This window comes from Geotrypetes seraphini, chromosome 2 (genome assembly GCF_902459505.1).
Source record: "Geotrypetes seraphini chromosome 2, aGeoSer1.1, whole genome shotgun sequence".
Classification (NCBI taxonomy): Eukaryota; Metazoa; Chordata; class Amphibia; order Gymnophiona; family Dermophiidae; genus Geotrypetes; species Geotrypetes seraphini.
Window position 1 is genome coordinate 171,403,111 of NC_047085.1, and position 18,357 is coordinate 171,421,467.

Sequence of the window (18,357 nt, forward strand, 5' to 3'; positions counted from 1 at the left end):
GGGTAACCTCGATGAGGATGCACACCTATGAGAAGAGACAACCTGTAGATCCTTAGATCGATGACATTGATGCTTGGACTACATCAAGAGATTCGATGCTGTAAAGACCTGCGACACTTGCTGGGAAGTGGATGGCTCCGAAACTTGCTTCCCCAATGCTAGAAGATTTCCCAATGCCGGAGTTTTCGAAGGCAATGGCTCTGAAGTATTTCTGATGTCCATAGCAGAGCCAAATAGCTTCTCCCATTGGATACAACTGGCTTTAGTGGAACGCTTTTCCAAGGTGGAGCACTTAACACAAGATTTAATTTGATGATCAGGGCCCAAACACTGAAGACACCAATTATGTGGATTGGTTATGGAAATGAGCCTCTGGCACCTGCAGCACTTTTTAAACCAATTGTAGGTTTCGACATGGAAAAAAATCTCTTCGTCAAGATTAAACTCAATGGTTGAACTGAGTCCTACCAGAGTAAGACTAAGGGCTCCCTTTACTAAGGTGCGCTAGCGGTTTTAGCATGCGCTACAATGCCGCGCATGCTAAACGCTAACGCCTCCATAGAGCTTGCATTAGTATTTTTCGGTTAGCGCATGGTTTGCGCACGCTAATCTTTAGCGCGCACTAAAAATGCTAGCGCACCTTAGTAAAAGGAGCCCTAAATTTGGAAAAGAGGAAAAAAAACACGAAACAGGAAAGCAACACCGGCTGAACAGAATTCAGTCAAAACAGACTTCTTTGCTCCTTGGAAAACGAAGAACTGAGTTAGCACGAGCAGTCATTGGGCGGGAAGGTACTCACGCATGCACGGTGCGGGCAGTCTAGAAGTTCTTAAAACTTAGTGACAGTACACCTTTCATACAGTCCATACCGGGCTTCATGGATGACATCACCCATATGTGAGAATATGCTGCCTGCTTGTCCTAGAATAATAAATAGGGCAGTCTGTATATTTTGAAGAACTAGCAGGTCTGACTGTATGAAACAGTAGAAAAGAACATAGCTTTACTGGGTCAGAGCAATGATCCATCTAGCCCCGTATGCCGTCTTCAAGGTGGCCAAATCCATGTTACAAGTACCTGGCAAAAACCCAAATAGTAGCAATATTCCCTGTTACCAATTCAGAGCAAGCAGTGGCTTCCTCCATGTCTGTCTCAATAGCAGACTATGGACCTTTCCTCCAAGAATTTGTCTAATCATTTTTTTAAACCAGCTATTTTAACCACTCTTATCACATCCTCTGGCAACACATTCCACAGCTTAACTGTTCGCTGAGAGAAAAATATTTCCTCTTATTTGTTTTAAAAGGATTTCCCTGCAACTTTGAATGTCTCAGTCTGTAATTTTTGATGGTGTAAAAAAATTGATTCACTTGAAATCGTTCTACACCACTCGGGATTTTGTAGACTTCAATCATATCTCCCATCAGCTGTCTCTTTCCCAAGCTGAAGAGCCTTAATCTCTTTAGTCTTTCCTTATGCTCTGAGACAAGGAATTTCTTACTGATTCCAGGTACTAAAGAAGTGAAATTTGTCAAATGGAAGTAGCTGTGAGTCCTAAGCAGTAGAACTCTCTGCTGTTGGAATTCAGAAGGCAGTAGTCACTACAAACATTATTTGCTCAGGATTATGGATCTATTTAAATGCTTTTCTATGCTTTTATTGTACTATGTTTTATTTGCATTTGGTGTGAACCATTTTGAATTATTAACACATAAATTGCTTTCAACAAGTTAGTGAGAAGAACATGTCTCAGCAGGTCTCACCAGACATTAGGGAAAGGACTTGTACTTGATTATGTTTATGTTTATTAAAAGATTTGTTATACTGCCCAATCATACTTCTAGGCGGTTTACATCCAATAAAAATGAAAAAATAAAATTGTACAAATACAACATTACAGACATCAATACTACCGAGGTAGTAATGAAATAAGTATTTTAACACAGACTAAGCTCAAACAATAGGAAAGGGTAAAAAACTACAATAATAATTTTTTTTAAAGGGCAAAAGGGAGGGGAAAACATAGGGTCCCACAGGAAGAGAGTCTAAAATGATTAGTGTGTAAAGAGGACTTTTTCTAAATCTACATTGATTAGGGGCCTCACTGATGAGGTTGGAGGAAGAAATCTAAAGTACAAGGTGTTTATCTCTAATCAAAGAATTATTACTGAAAATTGTTTTTCTCTTCTCCTGTTCCCAAGCTGAAAATATTATGTTTTGACTAAATAAGTGGACTGTAATTGTTGGACTTTCCTTATCACTAGTTCAGAATGTTTTGCTTTTCTTAAGAAATATCTATATCCTGTCACTCAAATACCCCCCCCCTTTGTAATTTTGCTGTCCATGAATAAAATTGATTAATCACCTCATCTATGGTTTCATGTCTGATGAGATTTAGAGAGATTTAGAAGCAGAGAGCTGCCTCTAATAGACTCCCACCTTGTTAACAAGATACCTTATAAACTCTAAAAGAGGCCAATTTCATTGGCCTCTTGTAAATTGTACTTTACTTTTTAGAATCTACTTTCATCAATACCAAAAGCAGGTGGTGTCTGTAGTCCTTAATTATACCTATTTAAATCAATGCTGTAGGTACCACAATGTGCCCGGATAGGTACCACAGTATGCTTAATATCTTCCCCTTGGAAATGCAGCAAATAAAAAAAAGAGGCTGATTTCAGCTTATTCTATAAGTTACAAAAATATCACAGCAATGAGATCTTGTTCACCCCTGATAAGAAAAAAACAGGAAAGGATTAATGGGCAAGACTTACAGCCATGCATCTGGAGTGTGAGGAAAAATTAGGCTAGCAATATCTAAGTATCTAATCAGAGTTCTCAGTCAGAAATTATCGAGGTAAAGAAATGGCTTGCACAAGCTTGGACTAGCTGAAAATGAGAATCAGTTCTGTGCTATTTCTCCCCACAATGCCAGTCAATCGAAACATATTAAGAAGGTTATGTATAGGACAATATATAAAAAATTCAAACCTTTATTGAAGTCTAAAGTAAGGGCATCATGAAGCAGCCAGATCAGATCCACATCATCACAGTGAAATGCCAGCCAGCTTTGTTAGATGAGTATCTGGATTTGATCATGCAGCTAGAGTTTTTAATTTAGACTTCAATATAGGTTTGGATTTTCACTTCACAGGTTACTCTAAGCAGGTGCCCAGCCACTGCTGGAATTAAGCTGGCTGCAGTGCAACAATGGCTGAATAGAAAAGAAACTGGAGGAGAAAGAAGAGGTCACCAAAAGGACAATGGTAGCAGAACAGCAGCTCATGAGAAAAGTAGGGAGGGGTTGAGGTAAAAGCAACAAAGACTTGGGAAGCATATGTATAGATAGGGAGAAGAGCAAAGATAGCTTAAAAACTAATGTTAAAAACCAGAACTGTAGTATACTTATTGCTGCATCAAAATAGTCTTCAAATTGGGGCATGGCTTGGTTGCGCATGAAAAAGGTCGGGTAGTGCGTGAGCTCCAAATTGGCAGATTTTGAAAGTAAAATAAGTCGCACGAAAGTATATTAACTTTTAGCTTAAACAGAAGATAAGATGTGTATTGGCTTCAGGGAAGCAAAATAAGAATGAGTTATCATTTACAGCCTCTGGAAGTATCAAAAGAGCAAAGCCTGAGCCTGAGTCAGTATCAAAAAATGTCGACAGCGAAGTCATGAAAGAATTGAGAGAGATAAAGGAGATTGTGTCGGGCACTGCCAAGAAAGTAAACAATCTTACAGATGAAGTTTCCACCCTGAACAATGGAATGGAACTGATAGAAATTAAGTCAACTAATATGGAGAAAAGATTGGATGTAATGGAAACAGAATTACTCCAAAGTAAAATGGATCGGAGGAAAATTGAACTACTCACCCGTGAATGTAGGATTGTTCAAACCGAGAGAGGAGGAGCAATTTAAGACTCTTAGGATTATCGGAAGGAGTGGAGAAAGGAAATGCTATCTCCTTCCTGGAGAACATATTACCCAAAATACTGCCTTTAAAATCAAAGTTCCCTCTAGAAATCGAGATCCGATAAGCAAATGGGTCCTCGGCCATTAATTTTTAAGCTGCTAAGACACCAGCAGGTCATGGAGATTTTTCAGCTAGCAAAGCAAAATAAAAATTTGAAATATCAGGACACTCGTATACATTTAGTTCCCGACTTTGCCAGAAGCACATCAAGCAAAAGAAAAAGTTTTTTGGATCTTAGACCCCAGTTGAGAGCGATGGGGGCTAAATATGGGTTACTATACCCGGCACTTATGAGGATAACTGATGATAATAAAACAATCACTTTTGATGATCCAGAAAAATTACAAAGTTTTATTCAGCAGCAGGAACAACCAATGTCTATATAAATTCTTTCAATGGATATCGAGGAAGGAGGGGGAAAAAAAAAAGAAATAGGATTTTAATTATGCTGTTGTATGTTTTTATTCTTTCTGTTTGAAGGTATTTGTTTGGAATCTCTTCATAAGTGCCTAAAAGAAAACGGAAAAGAATGTTTACAGATTTAATTTAAATTGTATGATTTAACGGTTCCTGCAAGGAATTCATCATACTAGGAATAGACATTCTAATCCGGGACAATGCAGCTCCAGTGCAGTTGGTACCGCTTTTTGTTGCCTGTCATTGCATTAGGAAGCACACTTGATAATTTTGCCTCTCTGTCTAACAATTACACACTTGTTGTACAGTTCCTGCAGTGGAGATATTAAAATAGCTTATATGTCACTTCTTTGACATATTGGCAAGGACAGTTGAAGGAAGTTGACATTCCATTCTATTGTTTGGAGATTTGAACTCTTTGCCGAATGCACTCTTGTATACTTCATCCAGATCGGGGCACTGTTACCTCGGAATATTGACCTGGAAAAATATAATTCAAGATTGCTTCTACTTGGAAATGGAGGCTCCCTGGTGTCTTGTTTGTTACATCAGGGGAGTCTTTGGAAATCAGAAATGATTTATTGGATATGTTACTGATAGGTTCAAGGAACGCATAGGATTACTAGTTGTTACTGCGACAAAGCAACTTGAAGCATGGACTGTTTTAGGACTTTAGTTGATGTTTGTGGTGATGTAAACATGAAAGAAAGCAGATTGAGAAAGATAGTCAAAGGTGTCCGTTTTCTGCGATTTGCATTTCGTTTGGTTTTCGGAGAATGACTGATGACTGAGAATGACATCAATGTGTTTATAATCTAAGCATATACAGAACGGATATCAATTTGGATTCTTTTTAAAATACACTGATGACACGTTGAACGACATGGGATTGTGAGACAGTTGATTTATTTTAATTGATAGATGCGGGACATTGGAGAGGCAGATGCAGTGACACGCTATGAAGTTTGTCAGCTGGTTAGAGAGAACATAACACTAAGTACTATTTTCAGGAGATATTCCTTCGGTAAATGAGATTGATGGAAAATAGTGCTGTGGATCCTCTGCATATAGAAATTTTATAATATCTAAATGAAATCTTGAGAGAAGTTATTATAAAGGTGGCTAGTTATCATACATTTATTTATTTATGTTTCAGGTTTTAGAGGAAATTTTCATTGATTGATTTTAAATATGCCTATATTTCTCTTATAAGCTCCTCACTAGATTCTTAATAATAAAAAAAATTTATTCATTAGAAGATTTAAATCATAATATATCAAGTATGATGATGAATATTATGTTTTGGTTTTATGAGATTTCTATAAAATTAAATAAGAATGAGTAGATAATTATAAAAGCTATTAATTGTCTGGTTTAGGAATCTAACTGATTTAATTATTCTAATATAGAATAAGTATGATATTAATTTAAGTGTTTACTCAGGTTTTATATTGACTCATTGTTTAGTCAGATATTTGAGGATTTTTGAAAAAGATAATATAGAGTATGAAATCTTATAAAAGTTTTTAATGATTTAATATATTAGAAAATGACAACATATTGAGCTAATTAATATGATAGATAATAAGAGTAAATAATAACTTGATAAAAGGTGCTTCAAGGAAATTGAAAATAAGATAAATATTTTCAGTTAGGTGTTATAAAACATTTCATAGAAATGGTTTTGAAATGATACTAAGATAATACAAGCATAATATTAAAATATATTCATTAAAAGTATGAGTATTTAAATATAATTTGCTTTCCTTATATTGATTGATGATATTAGCTTAAAATTTTTTATAAGGATACATATGGATTTGTTAAATAGATAATGATGGTATAAATTATGAACTTGATTAAGTTAAGAGATGATTTATCATAATTTATCATAAATGTATTTATGTGACTTATTTTTAAGATAAAATTTAAAGATAGTCTGTCGGGAGTTTTTCATTATCTGGTCTAAAATGTGTGTCACCACGTTTTCACTGTTAATAAGGAATTGGGGAGAGAGGGTGGGAAAAGGGTGGGGAGGGAAGGAATAGGGAGGGGAAAAATATATTTGCAAAGCTTTAAATTATTGGAAATGGTGTCTGTTCATTTTAAATTAATTAATTTTGATTATTTTCATTGGTATGCGTATTTAGAAATTAGAATTGATAATGGAGTATAAAATTTTCTCATTAAATGTCAATGGCCTCAACCTTCAAATAAAAAGAAAGAAAATGCTTGCCTTTTTGAAACAACAAAATGCTGACATATATTATATACAGGAGACACATCTATCAGCGATAGAGTCAAAAAAGCTGGAAGGGGGTTAGGTGAAACAATGTTTTTTCGCCCGGCATCTGGGAAAAAAGCAGGGGTTGCTATATTAATAAATAAGAAATGCACAGCTAATTTTCAAATGATTGATTTTGATCCTTTGGGTAGATGGTTATATGTGAAAATGAGCATGGGAAATACTGCCCTGGCACTATTTAATGTGTATGCCCCCAATTCAAATCAATCTGAATTTTTTAAAACACTACAACAATTGATTCTCCCACTGGCTGCTTCTAGTTTAGTGGTTGCTGGAGATTTCAATGCTGTTATGGATCCAATAACGGATAAAAAACCAAGTAGAATTATGAAATCATTAGGACTAGATAATTTGGTAAAATCTTGTGATTTGAAAGATATTTGGTGGATACTTCATTTTAATGATCAGGAATTTTCTTTTTGTTCACAAGTCCATAAATCCTTTTCATGAATAGATTATATTTTTGTCTCAAATCAAATTGTACAACAGGTAACACAAGCTTCCATAGATCCAATTATTTTCTCTGATCATGGTGCTGTGTGGATTGAATTTAAGTTTGATGAAAGAGATAATACTAGATCTGTATGGAGATTTGATAATACATTGATTGCGGATTCAAATTTCCTTGAAGAATTTAAGTTAAAAATGATTGAATTTCTTCAAATTAACATATCAGAAGAAATTACCATAGAAACTCTATGGGATGCATTTAAGGCTACCATGAGAGGTAATATTTCATATTCGGCATATATTAGAAAACAACTTAATAAACAATTTTCTAATTTGGAAAAAGAAATTAAACATTTGGAAACCAAATTAGTTGATAAATGGGAGCAAAGTACCCTACAGTCTTTATTTAAAGCAAAGGGTAAACATAATGAGATTTCTTCAAATATGATTAGGAAAGATTTGTTTTCCCAACAAACTCTGTATTATGGAAGTTCAAATAAGGCAAGAAGATTGGCAAATTATCTTAAAGCGAAGAAAAGAAGAACAAAAATTATCCCAATAAAGGATGAGAAAGGAGAAACACACTCAAATTGGAAATATTTTGTCAATTTTTACATTTTTATAAAGACCTATATTCTTCTGAACCTTATGAGGATAGAGGAAAAGATGGATTAGAATTTTAGAAACAGCGTTGAAGTCTCTTAGAGTTGGATCCGCTCCAGGTGGGGATGGTTTTACTGTAGAATTTTATAAATCATTTCAAAATTACCCTATTACTGTAAGGTTTGAAGTGTCGGGTCCCCACAATGTATGGTTGGAAGGGATACGTGAGAGGCGCCCTTACAAACGCCAGGTCCCAGGTTCGCTTCCCTCACAGAAGATTCACCAGGAAGTAGACTCAAATAAGAGGCACAGCCAGAATGATTTGCATAAAGAATATATTATAGAAATAGTCTTACAGAAAAGCAATATTCAGAAGCATTACACTTAAGCATTACAATTAGGGAGAGAGCAAAGCAGTTTCCCTGCTTTACAGAGTTCAGAGGCAAAGAGACAGAGAGTCTGAAGTTCTAGGCAGAGCCAGAGAGCCAGAGAGAGAGAGAGAGAGAGAGAAAGGGGGATGGGGTGATGGTCTAAGCTTCGGGTTCCATAGATAAAGAGAAGGATAGACAGAGAAAGAGATAGATTTGTGTTACAGAGAGGAGGCTTTTATAGCTTGGAATCTTATTCTGAATATAGAAACTATTGTATTTCCCAGTATCTTTCTGTTTAGAATTTGTAAACTGTTTGAAATAATGGTTAGTTTAATTGATAAGGAAGGTGTGATACTTGCAGGCATGGTAGATGGGATTAGTCTCTGGCTTCTTTGTCCCATTCAAGCAGCCTATCTTCTTGATAAACAATCCAATCTGGCTGGATGATTAATGTATGTGAATTCTATGCAGGGGCACAGAATTCTGCATCAACATTCCAGAGTCAGATTGATATAATTTCCCATAGGCCTTTGCTGACATTAGTTATGCCAACTGAAAATGCTGATTGTTAGCAATAGCTATGCTGACAATTTTACCTCATTTATTAAATTTATATCAGACTCAACTAAGGGTTGCATTACAGGTACTACGGCAGAATCATTGACTATAGTTTTGCCAAAGCCAAATAAAGATCCCACATTGGTTTCAAATTACAGGCCTATCTCGCTAATCAATGTAGATGGAAAACTTTTGGCTAAGACATTGGCTTTACACTTAGCTAAGGCTTTCCCTTTTATTATTGATATGCACCAAACTGGATTTGTTGCTAAGAGACACTCATCTAATAACACAAGATTGGCTTTTCATATGTTGAATTTAACAAAAACCATAAATGATCCGGCTTTTTCTGTATCCTTGGATGCAGAGAAAGCCTTTGATCGGGTGGAATGGACCTTCATGTATCAAGCTATGGAATGGTTTGGAATAGGTTCAAGATTTACACAAATGATTCAAGCATTGTATAGCTCCCCTGTTGCAAAATTATATATTAATAATAATTTTTCAGAACGCTTTAATTTGCAGAGGGGGGTTAGACAAGGTTGTCCCCTATCTCCTTTGCTTTTTGAAATTGTTTTAGAACCCCTGTTATTAACTATTCAGCAAGTAAAGGAGATACAAGGTATTCCTTATTCAGATCGGGAATACAAAGTCTCTATATGCAGATGATATATTGCTTCATTTGAGAAATCCAGAAACAACCATTCCATGCTTACTTGAATTGATTGAGAAATTTGGAAAATTCTCAGGTTATAAGATAAATTGGAGTAAATCAGAAGTTCTTCCACTAAACGTGCATTGTACAAAAGGCTTGTTTGATTCATTTTCTTTTGTATGGAAGGAAGGTGGATTAAAATACTTAGGAATTTAGATTAAAAATAAGCTAGAAGACACAATGAAAGAGAATGAAAAATCTTTATTGCAGAAGGTAACAGAAATGTGCGAGCAATGGAATCCACTACATTTGAATTGGTGGGGGACAGTTCAAACTATTAAAATGATGATATTGCCTGTGGTTTGCTATCAGATGGGAATGTTACCATTTTTTTAAGGGGTCCTTTTATAAAAAAGTTAAACAGTATTCTTACAAAATTTATTTGGTTGGGCAAAACTCCTAGAATTGCTTTAGTATCTTTACAAAAACCAATTGCGGAGGGTGGGGTAAATTTTCCCAATTTCTATAGGTATCATCAAGCCTATATTTTGCGCCAGGGTATGTATTGGGTCCTCCCAGAGCTCACTGATAATACCCCAGACTGGTTGTGGTTGGAATGGCGACTCATGTGCCCTCTACGTTTATGTCATGTTTCTTAGCATTAAAATGCCTAGATTGTATAAAGAAAACAGAATATTTATGGATACATGGAAAACTGCGATATGTCAGTAATTTAACATCTATTCCAAATTATAAATCGACAAATCAAACTATATGGTTAAACTCCAAGATTCAAATTGGCGGATTTAAGGTCATCTAGAAGCATTGGATGATAGCAAGTATACGGATTTTAGATGATGTTATTTCAAATGGTAAACTGGGCATAGACAGGGGGTGGGTAAGCAGAGTGGGCAGACTTGATGGGCTGTAGCCCTTTTCTGCCGTCATCTTCTATGTTTCTATGTTTAATAAATCACAAAGCTTTAGATGGTTGCAACTGAAGCAGGCCATTCAGGCAGGGTTCCCTGAATGGAAGAATCTTAGTACGCTTAGAATTTTTATGCTTTCAGGTGCACTTCTTGGGACACCAGGCCACACAGTGGTATAAATTGATAAACTGATTTGTAAATAAAAAACCTAAAACTGGACTTAGGGACATTTGGGGCATTGAGATTAAGCATCAAATGACTGTCTCAATGGCCATGAATTTGGTCTTGGAGAATGAGATGTACAGTGTCTGCATCTATGAGACAAACTTGGTTTTTCCTTTTACATAGAGCATTTTGGACCCCAGTTAGATTACATAAATTAAATAGCTCTAAGTCTAATAGATGCTGGCATTGTAATCTTGAGACTGGGACATTAGATCATTTGTTATACTATTGTCCCTTTATTCTAACCTTTTGGAAATCAATCTGGACCCAAATAAATTGTTTATTAGAGATCCCTGTGGCTTTGTCACGATTCTATTTGGTATGTCAATGAGAACAAAGAGCCAAATTTCATCAAACAATAATAAGCTTTTATTGATTATGACAGGAGTCGCCATGCAACATATCACGCATAATTGGAAAAATTGGAGCATGCTAAATTACAGTTTTTGGTTGAACTCATTGAAAACAATAGCCATACAAAAAGGGAATTATAAAAAATTTAAGAGATATGGGGGCCATTGACAAATTATTGTAATGAGTAGATACCATTTTTCCATTATAAGTACAATACACGTGAAGGGATGGGAGGGGGAATTCTGAATATTATTAAATGTTTAGACCAGTAAAAAAGAATATTTCATAGGATATATTTGAATACATATGTTATGGTAGGGTTGGGAGGGAAGGGGTTAAATTTTATGTATTATTGTTAAATATGACAGAAATTCAAGTGATGTATTTAATTCTAATTGCCAATTTATTGATACATTTGTTGTAAGATGTAAAAATGAATAAAGATTTAAAAAAAAAAAAAAAAAAGTCTTCAAATCTAAAATTTTCAGCACCACTAAGCTCTGTTTGGAGATGAGAGACAATGTATACTATTAAAAGACATTGGACACAAACTTCTGTGACATTTGAAAGCAGCAGGCACAGAAACCATTATTGCATCATAGCGAATTCTTGTTCTGTAGAGCTCCCAAAACAGAACATCAAACTCCCTTGGAACAGAATTCTTGCAGCAAGATATATATATATATATATATATATATATACATACACATACCTCTTGCTGCAAGAATAGGGTATCACAACAAAGAGATCCAAAGTTACCGTATTTTTTGCTCCATAAGACGCACCTGACCATAAGACGTACCCAAGATTTAGAGGAAGAAACAAGAAAAAAAAACATTCTGAACCAAATTCTCCCTGCCAGGCTCTGCACCCAACCCAACACTCCTTGCCAGGCTCTGCACCCTGTCCCCCTCCCTGCCAGGCTCTGTACCCTGTCCCCCCTCTGGTGGTCTAGTGCAAGGCCAGGACAGGTCAGGCAGGCCTAGAAGCCTAGTGACAGGCAGGCAGGGCCCCCACCCCACGACAGGGCACCCAATCCGGGGCAAGCAGGCAGGCAGGAACTTTCAGCCTCCTGCCCTTCCATCCGGCTTTCTCCCAAGACAACAGAGTCGGAGCGGCAAAAAGGCAGGAGCGAGTTTTTAGTTTCCTGCCTTGCTGCTCCGTGAATGGCGGTCCAGCGCTATAGGCCAGGAGCTTTCAGCCTCCTGCCCTTCTCTCCTGCTTTCTCTCCCCAAGTGGCACCGGCAATGGCAGAGCGACAAGCAGGCAGGTGTGAGTTTCTCGCTTCCTTCCTTGTCCTGCACCGCTCTGTGAATGGCTCTCCCAGTTCTCGCGAGAACTGGAGCAGCCATTCACAGAGCGGCGCGGGACAAGGCAAGAAGCAAAAAACTCGCACCTGCCTGCTTGCCGCTCGGGGAGAGAAAGCAAGAGAGAAGGGCAGGAGGCTGAAAGCTCCTGCCCTACAGCGCTGGACCACCATTCACAGAGCAGCAAGGCAGAAAGCGAAAAACTCACGCCTGCCTTCTTGCTGCTCCAACTCTGCCGCTGCCTGGGGACAAAGCCAGATGGAAGGGCAGGAGGCTGAAAGCTCCTGCCCTACTGCGCTGGACCACCTGTACCGCCAGAGAAATGAAGTTGGGGAGAAGGGGGTTAGTTAGTATTTGCTCCATAAGACAAACTCTTATTTTAACCCACTTTTTTGGGGGGGAAAAAGTGTGTCTTATAGAACGAAAAATACGGTAGTCACTGGCCTCATATCAATTCACTTCATATGCTGTATTATATATATTACAGCACACTACACCCTGCAAACAAAATATTTATTTTATGAATATTAAATAAAACTGCTCTAACATAAAACATACATATAAAGGCAAACATGGATATGTAATTGACCTTGTCCTACGCCTTAAGTAGTTCTGAGGCGGGCCAACTTGGTTTACCTGGACAGGTACGGGTGAGCAAACATGAAATAAAAATTCAGCTATTACACTTTCTCACATTGCACCAGGATTTACTAGTTAGAAAAACCTGTTGATAGATAGGGCCTAATCCAAGAGCAAGTGAGAATGTGGATTAGTAGCTATAAATGAATAAATGAAAATTGGATAAGCTGGAATAAAATAATCAGAAATACAAAAGTTTGAGACAGGAATTTTAAGTTAACCTACTGATTTGATATATGTCATGTGCTTGACTGATATAGGGAGGCAGGCTAAGACATTTTGTGATTGATAACTACCATACCAACAGATGGAAAAGCTTAAGTTTATAGGGCTTCTTTGTCCTAAAGAGTGACCAGCCTGAATTAAGCCAATCCTCAGGGAAATGTAGGCAGACAGGAGTTGGCTTTTGACCTGGTATCCACATACCAGGGGGCCCTAAGTTCGCCATGACTTGAGTTTTGCTGTGGGAAAGACAAATCTAAACCAAGACAAATCTAAACCATATGTGTATCATGGTATGTATAAATTTAAATTTTAGTAAGTTTCAGTAAGCAGTAAAATTACATAATAGAAATTTACTTAGGTAGCTATAGGTAATAAGTTAACAAATATAAGTTAACAATAAGTATAGATTAGGAATATATTTTATTTTGATTTTCATATATCTGAAATCCTGAAGAGATCCTGATAAAGCTACAGATGGTATTTGACCTCTGACCTTAAGCAACTTTTTTCTACTTTTTAGAATCTTGATGGGAGGGGTACCTGCTCTTTCCATCTTTTTCTTTGTTCAGTCTTAGTGAGACAGAAATGATTTCCTCAGTATAGAAAGGACACTGATATTTACAGGAAAGGATATAAAAGCTGAGGAGTTTTGTAAGTATATTACAATATTTGTTTATGTATTTCTTCTTTTTATAAAATATGTAAGCTTAATGTGAGAATGTAACTTTTTAGATATAAGAATGTAATTTTAGGACACGCCTATATGAAGCTAGCCTTATATGGAAATAAATAATGTGGACCAATTATATTGCAGATGGATTGTAACGAAGGAATGTCGTCATTTAGGATATATATGGACGTGTAACTGGTAAAACGTTGGAATTTTTTATGAGCAAGGCCAGCTTTTGGCTTCTGTAATAATTCTCATGAGGCAAATGATAATCAATTGATTTGATAATCAAAGGAATTGATTAGTCTTATGATCTAATATTGATAACTAATAAAAAATAAGATTTTGGATTTTATTAAAATATTTTGCATCATTATTTTCGTCATTTCATTTTACAACCCTAGAATAGCTATAAGTACGCTTGTGTGCAATTATCCTGATCAGTAATGCCAGTCAAAATTCATAAAAAGAGATTACCGTATATACTCGAATATAAGCTGAGATTTTTGGGCCAAAAAAAATGGCCCAAAATTGGGGGGGTCTCAGCTTATATTCAAGTCAGCACCCACCCACCACCCACCCCCCTGGACCTGTTGCAGGCCTCAGCTAGGCCTACTGTAAGACCTGATGGGCCAGCGATGGGCCAGGACAGGAAGCATCCTGCCCCATGGAGAACCGCTAGTGATGGCTGCCACGAGTTCTTTATGGGAGTGCACCGAGTGCTAAATAGTTTGGCTTCTAGCTATTCCCTGTGATAACTTTTTTTTCAGTAGCTGCTTTAGTGTGAATTAGTAAAATTGGAGGGATGTTGGTTACCTGTTATGATTAATTTTCTTTTTTTGTGTGCTATTATGGTGCTTTAACATGATTTCTGTACCAGATGTTTTCTTGGAATGTTTCTTTGCAAATTTATAAGCATAACAATAAAGAAAATTTGTGTCATCTCAAACACTTACCCACTCTTGCTGAAGGTCTTGCTGCAGTTTAGTAGTACTGGCATGACACCATATATTTGAAGGGATGTCTGTAACCTAAGCTGTGGCCACACTGAGCCATACCAGAACACAGTGACTGAGGTATCATTGAAGGTCACCTCCTTCTGATCAATTGCAAATTCCTTCCCAATCTTATCCTTGAAAGTAATTGTCCATTTCAAACCGACAGATCTGCCATTGGGAAAAGAGGGGGTGGAGAAGGAAAATTATTGCAAAATGATATACTAGACATATATAGATGGTCATTGATTCAATTGTTTGGAGAGGTTAAAGTAAGGTGGGACTAGAGTCAAGGTATGGGCAGGGCTAGAGTAGGATATGGGGTGGAATGGAATGGAATAAAGCAACATCCCTCTTGGAGTAGGGAGCAATACCTATGTCAGAAGTAAGTGGAGCACTTCTATACTGCAGGGAAGGAGTACTTTACTGTGTGGCTCCAGGAATTATATGTCAAAATCAAAATAATGCACCAAAATAGATGGATTGTGAGCCCACTGGGACAGATAGGGAGAATGCTTGAGTATCTGAATATAAACCACCTAGGCTATAAGTGGTATATAAATACTAAAATAAATAAGTAAATAAAATACTACAACATATTAAACAGAATAATAATTACAATATTCTGGAAATATATAAAAATACTTTAACAGTTGGTTCCTATACAGGCCTAGCTTGCTCAATGAGCACCTTCCTGTTGGCCATGTTAACATTAGTCTTGTTCTTGGTTTCTTTTCTTTGGTCCTATGTCCACTTCTCAGAGGCAGTGGGGGTGGGGAGTGTAGTGTCTGTTCCTCTATGTGAGTATCCTGTAGGTAGCTGAGGAGGGGTAGGCATGTCTGAATATCCCATGTGTCTCCTCTGTTTGTCCCTCTTTATATAAACCTGAATCATAAACCTGAATCATTTTTTCCAGCACCTTCCTGCATCACAATTTTCTTTGTTTGATCTAATGTCTACTGATTGCCAAGGAGATGTGAATTCTTTTGAAGGCCCAGTGCTTGGAGACAAGCTGTCTGGTTTATTTTGTTGCTCTTGTGCACTGGTCCTAACACATGTAAACTAAGCCCCAAATGTAGGAAACATTCAGACTACGTATTTAATTTATTTATATACCACTTATAATCTAAGTGGTTTATATTCAGGTACTCAATAATTTTTCCTTGTCTATCCTGGAAAGTTAACAATCTGTCTAATGTACCTGGGACAATGGGAGATTAAGTGACTTGCCCAGAGTCACAAGGAGCAGCAAGGGATTTGAACCCTCATCCTCAGGGTGCTGAGGCTGTAGCTCTAGTTCTAACCACTGTGCCACACACATAAACTGAAATCACCAAGTATCAAACTTGTAATATCTCCCAAAGGTCTTAGACCAGGGCTGTCCAAGTCCAGTCCTCGAGATCTACTGGCAGGCCAGGTTTTCAGGATATCCGGTGTGGGATTGGAGACGTTGTAACCCTATATTTCTGCTAAGACTAAGCCTTAGTCACATAGGGGTCCTTTTATTAAGGTGTGCATTTAGTGTGCGCTAAATCGATTAGCGTACCTTAATAAAAGGCCCCTAAGTATCTTAATTAAAAATTTGGCCCACAACTTAACCTTTTTTTTTTAGATTTCGGCCCCTTATCCCCTTATGTGATTGAGTTTGACACCCCTGTCTTAGGGATAGGAGATAGTGGATACTGCAGATGGGCAGAATGGATGGGGCATTTGGCCTTTATTTGCCATAATGTTTCTATGAGCAGGGTGGAATGGACAGTGGATTAGAGGGAATAAACAACAGGCTCAGCAGGCAGGGAAAGCCATGGTTGGGGCTTGGGAGGCTTAGCCTCTTATGACAAATGTTATATCTGCTTAGACTCCTGCTAACATATTTTGCTTCTACTAGCAACAGTGCAATAGGGTATTCTGCTGAACTATATCTTTTCACCTGCAATTAAAACAGCAATGTCACAAACACTATCTTAACTTGCCTGATTTATAACTTCTATTTTCACTGAATATGAATTTGTTCTTGACATTATCCACATTTGATCAGTTGGTGACAGCATTACCAAAAACCACCTCTATCTTTACCTTGTCAGTTGCTTGATCTAAAATTTATTTCACCGAGAAGATACAGCTTGAGCTATTGGCACTATAGTGGCAGCCTGAGCTGGCTAAGAAACAAACACACACACACATTGCACTTACTTGACAGCCTCTTTGATATTGATTGGAAGGCCGGTATACATATTTATAGGTTTCAGAAGCAAAGTTATTCCATTTTTGCTAGTAGCGATCTGCTTTGCAATGTAGGCCTTCTTCCAGTATCCCTGCTCCTTCTCCTGTATGGATGCCACACTCAGTAAGTTAACAGTATCTTCTACTTCTTTAGGTTTCCAATGAGAATTTTTAAATGAAGACAAACCGGAGTAAATTTTGTACCATATAAAGCTGCAAAAAACGTTAAGGAATAAAACAGTCATTAAAAAAAAAGGTGAGGAGAAACAAAAGCAAAGGCAGAGGTTAAATCAATGCCACTCTTCTCAGCTTCATAACCTCTCTCCATACCTCCCCTCACTAAGCTCTGCCATGATATAACAGGTCTATTACTACTGTTTAATAATGCACTCTTCCCCAATACTCTACTGCACAGTTGTTCCTTGTACTATTTCTGCCTTCTCCTTCACTCCAAAGGATAAAAAATCCCACCTTAATTTTAGACTACTGAAGCACAGCTCCATTGCTGCCCTCCTAAGGCTCATCTGCTGTACTAATCACCTTTTTACAGTCCATGCCACTTCAGCTCAATGCCATTTCAAAGAGAAATAGACCATAATAAAAATGAACAGTTATGCATTAGGGGCTGAAATCTAGAAGACAGCAGCATTGGTTTAGATGAATAACATATTATAGGCTTTGTTAAAATGTATTTATTTTTTGTAGTGCAGTTGGCAATTAAACCTAGCAAAAAATCATTAAGATGTTAATTTTTCCTTCCAGTAAGTATATGTTTTTAATTGTTGAAGCAACATCAGTGTTTCAACATTTTGAAACATTTTTTTAAATTAATCCCACTACCAAATTGAGGGCTTTGCTGCAAGGGTTCATCTGAACCTCCATGCAGATTTCACAAAAATACATACAGATATTCTGAATAATTTATTCTGTGCTGCTGCTAAATTGAAATTCTATGGGCTCTTTTATAGGCAGCGCTACTTAGTGGTAGCGCCACTTTGTAAAAGGAGCGCTATATTTTTCTTGCTGGAATAAAGGTTAAAGCTGCCTAACAGGTGTTCTGAGACCAGGACACTATTAGTACAATGTATATTCTATATCATCCAAGCACAATTTCAATCTAAACAGATTAATGGAGAAAGAGAGAAACAAAAAGGGTCCGATTCTGTATAGGATGCCAGAAGATGCCTAAGCGGCAGCTGAGAATCACACACCTATACAGAATTGCATCTGTCCTGCCCGATGCTGTAACTGGTGCCCATGTCACATTTGGTTTTGAAGGCAATATATCAAATATATGCAAATAAATAAACATAATCTCCCACATTACAGGGCAATAGGAGCCAGCTCCTGTATACCCAGCATTGCCTGCCTCCCAGCTTGAAGTTTTCTCTGAAGAAAAGCTCCCTGTTCACAAAACAATTAGAGCTTTCTTCAGAGCCTTGCATAGACCTGCCA

The 18,357-nt window shown here is 37.2% G+C and overlaps 1 protein-coding gene across 4 annotated transcripts in view; it reads right to left on the reverse strand.

Moving 5' to 3' along the window:
- The window catches only part of FBXO15 (F-box protein 15), a 179,367-nt gene that overhangs the window by 99,479 nt on the left and 61,531 nt on the right, over positions 1–18,357 (reverse strand). For all 4 annotated transcript variants that reach the window (XM_033934286.1, XM_033934283.1, XM_033934284.1 and 1 more), the window contains exons 5-6: positions 16,873–17,115; positions 14,641–14,850 (exon numbers count right to left, since the gene is read on the reverse strand). In XM_033934286.1, coding sequence (XP_033790177.1) covers positions 14,641–14,850; positions 16,873–17,115 — 453 coding nt within the window. The remainder of the gene's footprint in view (positions 1–14,640; positions 14,851–16,872; positions 17,116–18,357) is intronic.